This window comes from Pelobates fuscus, chromosome 9 (genome assembly GCF_036172605.1).
Source record: "Pelobates fuscus isolate aPelFus1 chromosome 9, aPelFus1.pri, whole genome shotgun sequence".
NCBI classification, from domain to species: Eukaryota; Metazoa; Chordata; class Amphibia; order Anura; family Pelobatidae; genus Pelobates; species Pelobates fuscus.
This window is the reverse complement of record NC_086325.1, coordinates 123,825,592-123,842,299: the sequence shown is the minus strand read 5'-3', so window position 1 is coordinate 123,842,299 and position 16,708 is coordinate 123,825,592. Positions and strand designations below refer to the sequence as shown.

At 40.0% G+C, this 16,708-nt stretch overlaps 1 protein-coding gene across 5 annotated transcripts in view; it reads right to left on the bottom strand.

The window, feature by feature from the left end:
- Positions 1 to 16,708, bottom strand: part of NEK6 (NIMA related kinase 6) — a 407,500-nt gene that overhangs the window by 244,925 nt on the left and 145,867 nt on the right. The window contains exon 1 of one of the 5 annotated variants that reach the window (XM_063432358.1): positions 2,808 to 3,110. The exons of 3 other annotated variants lie outside the window; for them this stretch is intronic. In XM_063432358.1, the coding sequence (XP_063288428.1) occupies positions 2,808 to 2,822 (15 nt within the window). In that variant the 5' untranslated portion in view covers positions 2,823 to 3,110. Of the gene's footprint in view, positions 1 to 2,621; positions 2,644 to 2,807; positions 3,111 to 16,708 lie in introns of those variants that run through there. One more of the 5 variants, XM_063432361.1, reaches the window with a different exon arrangement.

Genomic DNA, 16,708 nt, shown 5'->3' with positions numbered 1-16,708 from the left:
CAGACAGGCAGGCACACATACAGACACACACACAAAAACATACACACATACATACAAACAAAAACACACATATACAAAATGTTTAAGTCACCCTACTTTTTTTCTACCTTTTAGGTGCATGAGGGTGACTTTCCTTGGGGTCCAGTGGTGGCTCAGGCTGGTGGGAGTCAGAGTTCCACTCTGACTCCCTCTCCTTCCTTCCGCGTGGGCTCTCGCTAATAGCTGGGAGGAGTGACGGGTAGTCACTTCCTCCCATCTGTGATGTCAGTTTACCCTGGAAATTCATCTCTATCGGGTAACCCTAACAGCATGGACCACCCGATGGGCCCCTTGAACGTGTGGCCCCGGCAGCTTGCCGCGCGGGCCTGGGCCGCAACACATAGCGGCGTGTATCCAGTCACAGGGGTCCATAGGGCGGCCGGGCCCCCTGGTGTGACCGCTGTATGTACGCCACTGTATGCAGCATTCTACCTGAAACGCTGCACATACTGAGATATAGGCACTTGTGTGCTGGGGCTAGTTACAACAATGTCTTTCGGACAGCCTAATGTCAATTATGTGTGTAGCTTACACCCCTTCTGGTCTGTAGCTCTCTTTTCTATGGATTCTGTAACTTTAAAATTCATCATGGTGCTACTGTCTACAGCAGGGGTAGGCAATCTTTGGCACTTCAGATTTTGTTGACCAAATCTCCCATAATGCTCTTAGAGCCATAATGTTGGCAAAGAATGGGGAGATGTAGTACACAACATTCTGAAGTGCCAAAGGTTGCCTACCCCTGGACCACAATTACATTGAAAACATGTGAGTAAATTCCAATGCAAGCCACGCATACCCAAGCCTATAGCCACAAGTTTCACAGATAAGACAATATGCTATGACTTTTTTTTATTTTTATTTGCATCACAGCATGCTGTAGTGGTACCCCCAATTGTTAGTGCCTGGCACCCCCAATTGAAGTTGTCAAACCCTTTTTGACAGTTTACATGGGGTCCATCAGATGCTGCTCTCAGCATACACTACTTCTAAGAGAGCAGAAAGCTCTTTGTCTGAGCATAGTAGTAGTTAATTGGCAGAAAGTGATCAGCTGATATTCACAGGTAATGAGAAGAGCTAAAGAAGCTCCTACTTAGAATCTAAAATGGTTTGACTACTTACTATTGGGAGGGGTTCATCTCAAGCAGTACCATATTGTTTTTTCTTTGTTTTCTTTTCATTCAAATCAGGAAGCATTTTTTGATCACCCACTACAGTAATCTTCCAGTCTACTTGGTCATTTGCAATAGCTGAGCTAACTTGTTTTTAATACCAGTTGTTTATTATTATTTTTTTAAATCTTCTGAAGTTTTGGCCAGGTATCACGTGCATGTATTCAACATTTTCCCCTTCATGACCTCCTTTAGAGGTACTGGGCACTTTTTTATTGCTAAAAAAGGTTTCACTTTAAAGTACAAATACAACAACAACAACAACCAGTATTATGTCAATGTCTAAATAACTATGGACTGCGTGGTTTATAATTTTTTTTTTTTTTTTTTTTCCAAATATAGACAATGGCTGATTCATGTTTTAGACAATCTATATGAACAATACAGCTGCCTCAGACAACAAAGATGCAGGGGCACCTTTCATCATGCCTAATACGATGATCTGAAAAGTGGAAGCTGATCTATAGGTACCGCAACCAAAGCTCTATTATATTGGGCCGTATTAAAAAACAAAACAACAACAAAAATAAAAACATAATCCACGGCTGCAATGAGTAAGGTAGATGAGGCAGACCATAGACTTTTTTTAGATGTATTAGAAACAAAAACAAGTATGCAGAAAGCTTGTCCATAAGTTAAATTTCAGCATGAAATTAATTTGTAATGTTACATCATTATAACATGGATACATGTTTAAATAAAAGACTATAACATGAATCACGTTGTAAATTAAAAAGATCATTTGTGCTTGATATGGCCCCCATAGTTCTTTATTTATTTATTTTTAGGGGTACCCTTGATCAATCTAGTAATGTTTCAATATAGTAGATCACCATACTGTTTATTTAATGCATTAACAAATTAGGACAGCCTTTGATTATATTTATTTTGCACTTATCTACTGCTATATTTAAAATAAGAGATGATCTTATGTCATTGTTGTGCTCATAATTTTCTGGGAGAATTCATTTTAAAGCATAGAAAAAGCAATAAATCTTGTTACAATTAAGTTAGAAATTGAATATTCAGTTACTAAACAGAATATACACTTTAACAAGAGGTTAACAGATAAGAGCCAGGGATTAGGAAGAGATCACTTTTTATGACTGGTTAGCATCGGCTGACTCCTTAGGGACAGCATGTCCTGCTCATATGTGGCCGACATACTATTCTAAGCTATTTGGATACATTGTTACAGTCTTCAGCCAAAGCCCAAGTCAGTAATTTCATTGGTAGGGAAGATTGTCACATCAACAACACTTTGTACAATGATGGTACCATAAATTCCAGGGGTTTATAGAATATGTACATTTAAAATTAAAAGGGTGAGGGTGGCGGGGACTGGGGGGACATAAAGCAAAGAAAAAACAAAGGATAATGAAAGCTTGCCAATCCATTCCACCATTTTACTACCTGTAGCAAAATCAAAGTATGTGTGATCTTGTTCTGAATTGTGATATGGCCATATATTGGTTCCAAGATGCATAGCAATGGCAGAAACAAACGTCCACTTAAAACGAAGTTCTGCGGCGACTGGGTTCTCCCAGATCAGCATTATCTGTAGAAAGCAGACAAATGCAGACATGCAAAGATTGATACCTGAGTCTTTAGCATGAAGTTGTCCCCTCAATTGAAAATCAGGCAGCCTTGTATTTGCATGTCCTTGAAATAACAGCTCTTGTTATGCATTTCCCAGATAAAAACCCAGCATCTGGCCTCAGCATCAACAAAGTGCCGTAGAGTTACAAAGTATCCCTCAGACAGACACGTGATTCAGCATTTCTAAAATGTAATTCATTCCCAAAGTAAACATGACACACTGCAGGCAATATCTTCTTCTTTATGAGCTGGAACCATAACACACAGACAACAGGATTCTGGACTGTACGGAACTCAGTGAGAGACCGCCCTATTCACTAGCAGAAGCCAGCACAAAACACTTTACAAACTCTCCTTCTGGAACATGCAACAATAAAAAGTGTGATCTCCGACTCGTGACTTGTAATTCGGTGTGTCCTTGAGTGATGGACACAATGTGAGCAAGAAACACATGCACAGAAAACTAAAGTTAAACGTGCACAGTTCATGAAAACACATCAATGTGTCTTGACAACGATCATAGTTTTATTGAGTTTTTCAGATCACAGAACACTTCATGCTATTTAAGTAAAAAAAAAAAAAAAACTCCCTTTTTAAATGTTATAGATATATTTACACAGAATGAACAATTTTAAGGAAGTCTCTTGGTTTTTTTTTTCTGTTTGTATTTTTGAATGGCTATGGTAGCACATTTCAACAGCATTAATTTAGCAGAAATACTACCAATACAATTGTAATTATAAAGGTCTTGGGAGGATTGACTCTGATGGAGAGATTTACAGAAGCAAAATAGGCAATCATAAAACACAAAGCCCCACAGTATGTATGTGTACTAGTGCATGCCTAATGGTACGTGCAAACCAGACATTCTCCTGAAACTGTTCACATGGTAGTCATAATTCTACAGGGAGTGCAGAATTATTAGGCAAATGAGTATTTTGACCACATCATCCTCTCTATGCATGTTGTCTTACTCCAAGCTGTATAGGCTCGAAAGCCTACTACCAATTAAGCATATTAGGTGATGTGCATCTCTGTAATGAGAAGGGGTGTGGTCTTATGACATCAACACCCTATATCAGGTGTGCATAATTATTAGGCAACTTCCTTTCCTTTGGCAAAATGGGTCAAAAGAAGGACTTGACAGGCTCAGAAAAGTCAAAAAATAGTGAGATATCTTGCAGAGGGATGCATCACTCTTAAAATTGCAAAGCTTCTGAAGCGTGATCATCGAACAATCAAGCGTTTCATTCAAAATAGTCAACAGGGTCGCAAGAAGCGTGTGGAAACACCAAGGCGCAAAATAACTGCCCATGAACTGAGAAAAGTCAAGCGTGCAGCTGCCAAGATGCCACTTGCCACCAGTTTGCCCATATTTCAGAGCTGCAACATCACTGAAGTGCCCAAAAGCACAAGGTGTGCAATACTCAGAGACATGGCCAAGGTAAGAAAGGCTGAAAGACGACCACCACTGAACAAGACACACAAGCTAAAACGTCAAGGCTGGGCCAAGAAATATCTCAAGACTGATTTTTCTAAGGTTTTATGGACTGATGAAATGAGAGTGAGTCTTGATGGGCCAGATGGATGGATTGGTAAAGGGCAGAGAGCTCCAGTCCGACTCAGACGCCAGCAAGGTGGAGGTGGAGTACTGGTTTGGGCTGGTATCATCAAAGATGAGCTTGTGGGGCCTTTTCGGGTTGAGGATGGAGTCAAGCTCAACTCCCAGTCCTACTGCCAGTTTCTGGAAGACACCTTCTTCAAGCAGTGGTACAGGAAGAAGTCTGCATCCTTCAAGAAAAACATGATTTTCATGCAGGACAATGCTCCATCACACGCGTCCAAGTACTCCACAGCGTGGCTGGCAAGAAAGGGTATAGAAGAAGAAAATCTAATGACATGGCCTCCTTGTTCACCATATCTGAACCCCATTGAGAACCTGTGGTCCATCATCAAATGTGAGATTTACAAGGAGGGAAAACAGTACACCTCTCTGAACAGTGTCTAGGAGGCTGTGGTTGCTTCTGCACGCAATGTTGATTGTGAACAGATCAAAACACTGACAGAATCCATGGATGGCAGGCTTTTGAGTGTCCTTGCAAAGAAAGGTGGCTATATTGGTCACTGATTTGTTTTTGTTTTGTTTTTGAATGTCAGAAATGTATATTTGTGAATGTTGAGATGTTATATTGGTTTCACTGGTAAAAATAAATAATTGAAATGGGTATATATTTGTTTTTTGTTAAGTTGCCTAATAATTATGCACAGTAATAGTTACCTGCACACACAGATATCCCCCTAAAATAGCTAAAACTAAAAAACTAAAAACTACTTCCAAAAATATTCAGCTTTGATATTAATGAGTTTTTTGGGTTCATTGAGAACATGGTTGTTGTTCAATAATAAAATTAATCCTCAAAAATACAACTTGCCTAATAATTCGGCACTCCCTGTATATGTCAGGTAGCACCCAGGAAGCATTACATGTGAAATATATGTTAAATATATATGTATAAATATATATGATGCAAAATGCAGGGTACTACACAAAGCAAGGGAGCACTCTACAGAATAAAAAAACAGGGACAACATATTATATGAAAAATGAATGGGATTTAGTGAACATTTTCATTAATACAAGATATTCACAGTAACCAGTGAGAGAGGAGTGCTCAAACCTGAAGTTTAGTTTATCTTCCTGTATAGTATACATAAGAAAAATTAGAGAAACAATCCAAGCACCATAACCACTGCAATGCACTGTAGTGTTTATTGGTCCCTTGTTCCCTCTCCACCAATATAAGTATTCAAACCATTTGCCAATGGTCTGACTTCTTACCTGGGGTAAGGCAGGCAGAGGTACCTTCCTCTATGAGAGCCGGAAGCTTTAAGCTGTGAGCTAAACCAAGTTGAGCAAGTATTAGCTCAGGAGAACAAACAAACGCTTCTAGCTCTTGCAGACACCAGGTAAGACGTTGCACAATCAGCAATTGATTTCAATACTTATCTGAGGACAAAGAAAACCAGGGCACTCATCAGGGACGTCATTAGGCCTTAAGATGCCCTGTGCAAAAATTCTTCAGAGAGCCTCTCCTTGGTCACAAAATACAAACACACTCTACAGACACTTCTACACAAAAATACTTTAACACACATACATGGCTAAACACCCAGTTACATTCATTGCTATACACGTACACATACACTTTACACACACAGGAAAACTAATATTTTATTTAGCCATCCCCCTTTTAAGTCAACAATTTGCAGTTGGAGGACGACTTCCCAGTTGAATCAAATAAGCAAGAGGCAGAGAGTACCCCGGTGTCAAATACACCATACACATTTCACAGACATACATCCCTCTCATGCAGCGTTAACAAAAGAAGGACACTAGACACTATACAGTTAGTAATACAGTACTGTATTGCATTTCTATTGCTATGATGTTCCTTTAATTACAGCAGCTGCAAACAATTGCTGCACATGGAAGTTTTACTCTCAACAATCTTGGCCATCCCAAACAAAAGTTGGACATAAATAGTAAGTAAACCAGTTCCCTGACACGATCTCTCTCTCCCTCCTCTCCCGTGAAAAAATAGTTTTAAAACAACTTAAGATTTCCCCTTTAGATCTGCAGTGTTACACAATAGACTCTTGTTTGTCACATAGTCACCTCCTATTGGCTTTTCCTCTGTATACAAGCTTTGTATCCCACCATCCCATAGTGTATATAATTTGTCAATTGTACTAACACTTTTGGAGTGGCCAGTTACCACCTGTAGACTGCTTACAGTAGATTCCATTGGCATGCACTGTAAATTGGACTTTAAGTAAACAAAATGTGGGAAGGACATATCACCCCACACATGGCCAGTAATTCTATACTGGGGAGGTGGTGAACATAGTAACCCCCAAACAATGGGCGGTGTGTGGAGGCTACTGTAACATAGCATGCAGGGGACTTGGTGCTCCTATATCAGTCCTGCCCAGTGGCAAATAGGGGCTTGAAATCATAAAAACAAAAAGGGAGGGACAAAGTATCCCCCCACCCATTAGTGGATGGTGAAGGCTCTAAGAATATGCCACTGTCCACACCCCAAACCCACAATTTGTCATTGTCTACTTCCCCAAGTAACTATGGTTCCCCTAATCCTTAAACCAGTGCTCCTTAAAATAAATTAATCTTACCTATCCCCTCTCACCCTAATATTAGTGAGAGGGGGCCATTAAATCCAATATGTTTAAACTAAATAAATAATTCTTACCATGTGAAGTCTTCTTTCTTAAAAATCTTATCTGCAGCCTGAAAAACAGACACACAAAAAAAACAGTTGCATAACACAACTTTTGAAAAAGAGAGAGAAAAAAAACACAATCACAAAAAGCCCACTAGAAAAATTAAATACCGAGACATTCATGATGCCTTTTCAGATATTCATATGAGCACTATGACATTTATGTTTTGCTTCTCTCTGAAATAATCCTGCTATATTATCAAAGTGATATAAACAACCTATCATAGTTTAGTTTGCAGATTTAAATGTTATGTGTTTCCCATGCATTTTGGGTATTTAGTTCCCATACTTATGGCTTTCATAACAGCCTGAATCTTTAAAGGACCACTCTAGTGCCAGGAAAGCATACTCGTTTTCCTGGCACTAGAGTGCCCTGAGGGTGCCCCCACCCTCAGGGACCCCCTCCCGCCCGGCTCTGGAAAGGGGAAAGGGGTTAAATCTTACCTTTTTCCAGCGCTGGGCGGAGAGATTTCCTCCTGCTCTCCTCCTCCGATCCTCCCCGTCGGCTGAATGCGCACGCGCGGCAAGAGCTGCGCGCGCATTCAGCCGGTCACATAGGAAAGCATTCATAATGCTTTCCTATGGACGCTGGCGTGCTCTCACTGTGAAAATCACAGTGAGAAGCACGCAAGCGCCTCTAGCGGCTGTCAATGAGACAGCCACTAGAGGACATAGGGGGAAGGCTTAACCCATTCATAAACATAGCAGTTTCTCTGAAACTGCTATGTTTCTGAAAAAAATGGGTTAACCCTAGAAGGACCTGGCACCCAGACCACTTCATTAAGCTGAAGTGGTCTGGGTGCCTAGAGTGGTCCTTATATGGATTCAATAAAATGCTAGAAACATTGCTTGGGGCTTTTGGATCCATGCAAACTTTTTGGTCACATCAATGTGAACTTCCAAATTCACCGCATTCCATAGTTGCTCAATTTGATTGAGATCTGGGAACAATGCCAACCATTATCATAAACGGAATTCCTCAACTGTTCATGGTACTAGCTTGAGATGCTGTACAGTGCTCAATTTACAGGTCAGGTGCCAGTGAGGTCCATTTGACAGGGAGGTCCATCCAGTGTCCATTTTTTCCCCTGAAGTGGTAACCCGTCCCAAGGGTCGAATGGGGCGCTGTTGGGATCAGTCTCTACTGATTACCCTGCTCCCTCCTGGTGTGATCTGATACTGGGACTTGAGTGATGTCACATACCCACTCCAGCATCAGTATAGGGCGCTAGGAAATCAGTAAATAGAGAAGCTAACAGCCACTTGAAACAGTCTCAGGGCAGGCACCTGCATATATAAAGGAAAGTGGATATGACTGGAATGGGACCTGTGTAGCTATGAGGAATATGTTTCCCAGATTATGTTGGTACTTTAGAATTAAAAATAATATGTACATTATTCTATAGACTCCTTAAGGTTGCACACTGGAGTAAAGTTTGAGTTATTTTTACTAACAAGCAGTGATATATAGTATACATAAAACAGCATTTAACAAGTTGATTTATATAAGTACACCTGAAGAGAAGTAATAAATGTGGTGCTAATATTCTGGTCGATATTTCATTCTACCCCTGCTGCAAAGGGTACCCATGCACCATGGAGGCAAAAAGTGTGTATATATACGATTGACCCCAACATTTACCAGTCACGTGAGCCGGAACTGGCAGAAAGATTAATAGTAAATTATTATAAATGGGAGGAAGTTCCAAGACATTTATCCTTGCTGTCAGAGAAAGTGATTGTGCAGTTCTGAGTTCCCAAAATCAAAAGGAACACACTAGGCTGGAAGTGACCCACAAATTAAACCATGTATGAAAAAAGAGCCAGGAGCCTCTTATTCTGGTCTATGGAGTCTGAAGTGTTGGATATTTGCTGACACTTTATTAATTCCAATAATAATCTCAGAAATGGAAGTGTTAGAGCACTAGCTGTTTAACTCCCTTTTCAGAGACTAGACATGTGACATTACTAGCCTGCCAATAATAATGGGATTTAATTAATCAAAATAGGAGAGGTCTCATGGATGAAAGATTAACAAATAGCATGACCGCTACAATGTTTTGCAGTGGTCATGGTGCCTGGAATCTCTGTATGTGAGACGCTGCACATAAAGGGGTTGACCCCTCTGCTGTAAGAGATGTAACTCCACCTCTGGCAGCTTCACTGGGGTATCATCAGACAGCCTGGAAATAGAGTTCTAGGCTTCATAATGTTAATTATGTGCAAATGTCTTAAATCATTATTTAAGAGTGGTCAGTTGACACTCTAAGCCAATGAATAGCAACAGGATCGGCTTCTGCAGCTCTGCTCAAGCCAAAAGTGTGTCAACAGACTATCAGGGTGCTTTGGAGGCCAGCATGGACCCAGGTGAACTAAACAGTTTGCCCCAATAGGGTGGAATCAGGTCAGGGTACTCCTCATATTATAACCAGTACTGTGGGCTCTAGTGGTCATAATGCATGAAGTAAGCAACCCTTTAAGATGTAAAATGCTTCAAAACTTTTCCCCCCAATTATTTAGCAAAGGCATTACAAAATGAATTGCCTAATTACACTTTAAAGTTTGATGGGGCAGTCTGTCCAGTCCTATGGAAGGAAAGCACAATCCAAACATGATTGCTGCCGAAATTACACAAGGAAATGATGCAAGGTTTATCTAATTTAAAATATTTACTACACCTAGGTTACTTTAAAAAAAACATGGAGGAGTCCCTGCAAGGAAATACCATCATGCCAAGCAATATAAACAGAAGATCATTAGGATAAGAACATCATAACACTGATCACAGTTACTACACAAACCTGTTTTTCTACTTTAAGCTGTAAAGCCAATATCATGCAGATTAATGCTGATACTTTTGTGTGAAGCATATTTGACCTGTCTTATTTTTTTTAGCTCAGCTAAAAAAATAAAATAAATAGAGCTTTCTGTGATGTTCAAATGCCCCGGAGCACATGCCAGCACAATGAGTCAACAGGCCAGCCTTCCTCTCTGCTGCAATTTAATATGTATGGCATTTCAGATTGGCAAGCCTGCATGGGCACTCAGGAAGCACACTTAAACTAGGCCATTCCAAAGTACATTGCAGAGCAAAACCTGTCCTTGGTGTGATTTATTTTTTAAGGAAGGTATAGTTATGTCTCAGGAAGTACAAAAATAAGTAAATAATAAAATAATGATAAAAATCACAGGAACCCTCATTCCTACTCAAACAATGCACTCTTAAAATCATGGAAAATTAACTTTGCTCAAGTGATAAAATTGATGTTTTTGTTTTAAACATTGGGAGCATTTGAGATATATATTTATATAAAAATCCAAGGGATCCTGCACTCACTGTAATTAGACAGTCTTGACTTGAGCTTATCAGCATAAGATACAAAGTATGGTAAAATAGCACTCCCAGGGCTTTGTTTAAAATAAAAATTAACTTTTATTAGCTTACAAAATAAAAAAAAATAAAAAAATAAAAGTTTCAGTCTGTCACAGCAGACTATCATCAGGATCATGATGAAAGTCTGCTGTGAAAGACTGAAACATTGATTTTTTTATTTTGTAAGCTAATAAAAGTTAATATTTATTGAAAAAAAAAAAAAAAAGCCTTGGGAGGGCTCTTACCATACTTTGTGTTCATATACATATATATATATTTAAAATAATTACCTAGCCTACATAATTACTCCAAACACAAATTACTACTTAAGTGTTTTGAAGTCACAGGGAACCTTTATGTGCAGCTTTTGAATGTGAAACTTTGTATATGCTGAGATAATTAGGCTAGCTCAGTGGTTCCCAAACTTTTTAGATTCAAGGCGCCCTTAATATTTCAGTATTTTTTTCCAAGGCACCCCAAGTCAAAATCTCTAGATTGTATATCTGTACAACGCTGCCGCGTTCACTGGCACTATAGTGTAATTAATGTACAGTGTTTATGTTTGAAGGGGTGCTTGTATACATTTATTGTGTTTTAACCCCTTAAGACCGCAGCCAAATGTACAAGTTGTGATCCAAAAAAAACGTAAACAAAACCTGGCATTTGCGCTACATGTCTGTCCAACCGTAATTCACCTCTTTCATATTAAATGCACCCACACTTATTATATATCATTTTATTCAGGGGAAACAGGGCTTTCGTTTAACATCAAATATTTAGGTATGGAACATAATTTAATATGAAAAAAATATTACAAAAATGAGAGAAAATAAGATTTTTTTAAATTTTTTTAGTTCTACGTGACATTCTAACTGTGAATGTCATAATACTGTTTGCTTTTACTGCAATACAATACACATATTTGTATTCAGCGATGTCTCACGTGTAAAACAGTACCCCCTATGTACAGGTTTTATGGTGTTTTGGGAAGTTACAGGGTCAAATATAGCATGTTACATATTTCAGTTTTTTCACATTGAAATTCGCCAGATTGGTTACGTTGCCTTTGAGACCATATGGTAGCCCAGAAATAAGAATTACCCCCATGATGGCATACCATTTGCAAAAGTAGACAACCCAAGGTATTGCAAATGGAGTATGTCCAGTCTTTTTTAGTAGCCACTTGGTCACAAACACTGGCCAAAGTTAGTGTTAATATTTGAAAATGCAAAAAACTAATTTGAACGCAAATTGTGGCCAGTGTTTGTGACTAAGTGGCTACTAAAAAAAAACCATACCCTATTTGCAATACCCTGGGTTGTCTACTATTGCAAATGGTATGCCATCATGGAGATCATTTTCATTCCTGGGCTACCATACGGTCTCAAAGGCAACCTGGCGAATTTTAATGTGAAAAAACTGAAACGCAAACCTTATATTTGACTCTGTAACTTTTGAAAACACCATAAAACCTGTACATGAGGGGTACTGTTATACTCAGGAGACTTCGCTGAACACAAATATTAGTGTTTCAAAACAGTAAAACGTATCACAACAATTATATCGTCAGTGTAAGTGCCATTTGTGTGTGAAAAATGCAAAAAATGTCACTGTCACTGACGATATCGTCGTTGTAATATATTTTACTGTTTTGAAACACTAATATTTGTGTTCAGCGAAGTCTTCCGAGTAAAACAGTACCCCCCATGTACAGGTTTTATGGTGTCTTGGAAAGTTACAGGGTTAAATATAGTGCTAGCAAATTAAATTCCCTATAGTTTCAGCATGGGTTGTCAGGCAGGTCCCGCTAATTGTAATTAATAAAATGACCTAATTATGTAAAATTATTACATAAATATATGCGTAGAATTATTATATATATATAGGTGTGTATATATATATGTGTGCATATATATGTATATAATTTTTTTATTATTTTTATTTATGTATAGGTATATATTTAGTGATATATACGTATATACTTATGTATATAGATATATATATTATTTCGTTCTACATGTATTTTGATATCAATATATATATATTAATTTTAAAATACAGTTAGAACGAAATTTTGCATGTTTATATATTTTTTATCTATTTATTTTGTATTATTTTTTTATTATATTTTTTAACGTATTTATATATTTATTTATTTTTTATTATATATAAATATATATATATAATAAAAATTATATATATATTTAATCAATATCATTGTACGTGTATTTTGATATTAATATATATATATATTATTAAAATACATGTAGACAGTGTATGTATATTTATGTGTATATGTGTATATGTGTATATATATACTTAGATCATATATATAATAAATATATATATGATCTAAGTATATATAATCTTATTTTTACACTGTTTTAATGGATTTTATTTGAATTTCAGACAGCAGGGGGAGTACCTGTCATTACAGGCACTCCCCCTGCTGGCACTGCCTTGGACGGCTATGCCGTCCATGTGATCGCGGGGTCCTCGCAAGGACCTCGCGATCACATGGCCCTGGGGGGCCGAAGAGGACGGAGGGGGACTCCCTGGGCTCCCAGGTAAGTCCCCCATACCGCGATCGCCGGCGTGGGATCGCCGGCGACCGGGTAAGTACATAAGACCGCAGGACGTTCTATGCCGCCCTGCGGATTTTAGAGCCATCTAAATAAGGACGGCATAGAACGTCCTGCGGTCTTAAGGGGTTAATACAGGGGTGTGTTTGGATGTAATGTTTGCATTTTATTGCAGGGTTGTGTCTGAATGTAATGTTCACTTTTGAATGTGGATGTACATTTGTGTGAAGTATTTGTGTTTGAGTGAAGGGGTGTGTTTGTATGTAATCTTTGTGTTAGATTGCAGGAGTGTGCTTGTATGTTGTGCTTGTGTTTGACTGATTGGATGTATGCACATACACTACCACATACTTACACAGATATTCATGCACATTAACACACAGATGCATATAAATACACCGACATGTACCCTAACACACACAAACATTGATACATACCCACACCATGACACAGATACACACACTGACATAAAAACTCACACCCTGACACAGAGGCACATACACAGATGTGTGCGCACACACAGAAGCATACTAACATACACACATATATATATATATATATATATATATATATATACACACACACTCACACTTATACACACACTCACACAAGTGATTTTTTATATCTCCAGTCACCCTCCTGTTAGCTTACTTTGCATGTCCAGGAGGGACGGCTTGGAGTCCTGGTCCTGCTGGGAGGAGTGAAGGGGTCTGGAGCTCTTCGTGCTCCTCTCCCCTCATGCTGCGGCTGCCTCCCGCGCTGTCTCTGCATGACGCTGGGATGAAGTGACAGGCTGTCACTTCCTCCCAGCCAGCCGACATTACAGACGCCCGGTCGTGGTCTTAAAGGACCGTGGCACTCGACCGGGTCCCTGTTGAGCAGTAATGTTTCCCCGGTGCTATAATCATAGCACTGATAAAACATTCCATGGCACCCCTGTGTGCACATCGCGGCGCCCCAGTTTGGGAACCGCTGGGCTAGCTGCCGGAGGTGTAACTCCACCACCGGCAGAGTCATAATAAGACAGTCAAGAAAACAAGAGTTCTAAGCTGGCTAATGTGTAATTGATATGCACCGAGTTGCATTCATTGTCAAACGCTCAGCTGATGCTCTCCAATGAATGCAGATATTTTACCGCTCAAAATCTCAAGATCCACACTACTATAGAGACCGAAAAGTTACTAGCCACTGCAAGCCTTCCATAGCATGCTTGCCAAGTTTGATTTTTCACTCTTCATTGAAATAATAATAAGAGATAGAAATAATATAAAATATACACAATGAACCTGAAGATACTATGTAAGGCAATGTAGTCAACAACTTTTTTTTAAATTTTTAATAAAATTCATCAATGCTCTATCTTCTCCTCTTCTCCTTTTCTATCATCTCCCTCAACATCAAAATATCTCCTTACACCCACTTCGCTCAAAAACACAATTACACCCACATTCATCCATCTCTGCTACACAACCCCTTCTCTCATCCCATGCCTTGCATTCATTTCTCTAGTCTCTCTCTCTCCTGCTCCAACGCAATCTCATCCTAGCCCATATAAAACCCGTTCACACTTCTGGTCACTACTCCTAGCAGCTGGTGAGGTCTCTCCACACCCAGGGCCCTTTACCTAGTCTGCTTACACTAAAACAACCAGAAAATACAGGGTGCTCATCCAAATACCCTGCACTTTATCCTCCTCTTCCAACACTCAGTGTGCACTCAGGAATGCCGTTCCATCTGTAGCAATATTAAATCAACAGCCATACAGGACCTCTTCATCTCTAATTCCCTCACACTACTAGCACTGAGACCTGGCTGTCCCTCTCTGATACCGCGATTCCTGCTTCTTTATGTTTCGGTGGACTAGAATTCTCCCACACTCCCAGACTCAACTGTAAAGGAGGTGGTGTAGTCACCCTTCTCTCCCCTCAATGTACCTTTGAACCTATCCTCCCTGCCCTATCCTTTACTTCTTTTGATGTTCACACTGTCCGCATATTTAAGCCCACTTCTTTAAGAATTGCCATCATCTATCGTCCCCCGGTCATCCTAGGCTATTCATTGAACACTTTTCTTCCTGGCTACCCCACTTTCTCTCCTCTAGCACTCCTTCCCTCATACTCGAGGACTTTAACATCTCAATCAACAACCTCAACTGCCCTGATGCCTCCTGTCTGCTCTTTGTAACCTCCTCCTTTGGCCTCAACACAGTGGTCTTCTGCAGCAATTCATACAGCAGGAAACATTCTTGACCTCATCTTCACCAATCTCTGTACCACCTATAATCTCTCGATTGTTCCATTTATTTTATCTGACCACTATCTGCTGACCTTTGACATCGGCATACACAGTACCCAAATTTCACCACCCTCAACTCTCCAATCTCGCAGAAACCTCCACTGCCTTGATCTCCAGCATTTCTTCACCAAACTCCCCTTTTACCCATCTCAAATCTCAATTGCCCTAACTCTGCAACCTCACTCTACAACTCTACCACTCTCTCCTCTCAAATGTGGCACCTCCTACATTTAAACACAGCAAGCGCTCCCAATTACAACCATGGGACAACAAGCTGACCCGATACCTCCAAAGATGTTCCAGAACTGCTGAACGCTGCTGGAGAGCCTCCAAGATCCTTGAGAGAGTTGTGTATGCAAGATTGACAAACTTCTTTGAATCAAACACTCTACTTGTATCACTTCAGTCTGGATTTCACGCTCGTCACTCCGTTGAAACAGCTGTGACCAAAGTATTCAACTATTTAATTGCTGCTAAATCTCATGGCAATTACTCTATCCTAATTCTCCTTTATCTTTCTGCTGCCTTTGACACTGTTAATCATCAACAGCTTCTTCTCATTCTCCGCAATCTTGGTCTATGGGATACTGGTGCTCATCCTACCTCTTCCAACGCTTTTTCAGTGTTTCTTTCTCTGGCTCTGCCTCTTTCTCCCCAACGCCTCTCTGTTGGCATTCCCCAAGGTTCTGTCCTTGGTCCCCTACTGTTCTCTATCTATACTGCCTCCCTTGGTAAACTCATTAGCTCCTTTGGCTTCCATTATCATTTATGCAGATGAAACGCAAATCTACCTGTCCTCTCTTGAACTCTCTCCGCACATCTGGACTCGTGTCTCTGACTGCCTCTCCGCAATTTCCAACTGGATGGCTGTTCACTTCCTTAAACTCAACCTCTCCAAACCAGAACTTCTGGTCTTTCCTCCCTCAAGTGTTGCTACTCTCGTGTCTGCCTGTCTCCAAGTTCAAAGACGCTAGCATCAACTCTACCTCGCAGGCTCGCTGCCTAGGTGTTCTCTTTGACTCCAACCTCATGTCCAGTCAGTCGCCAAATCCTGCCATCTCAAAAACATAGCTCACATCCACCCCTATTTAACTCCAGATGCAGCTAAAGTGCTGGTCCATGCTGTTGTTCTTTCTCGCCTTGACTACGAAAATCCCCTTCTCAGTGGTCTTACATGTTCTCAGCTTGCACCGCTGCAAGGCTAATTTTCCTGTCCGCCCGCACCTCCCACCCTCTGTCAGTCACTACATTCGCTTCCAGGTAGATATAGGGCTTAATTTAAGATTATTGTGCTTGCTTACAAGTACCCACATAATGCTGCTCCAACCTACCTGTCCTCCCTAAGTATGTCCT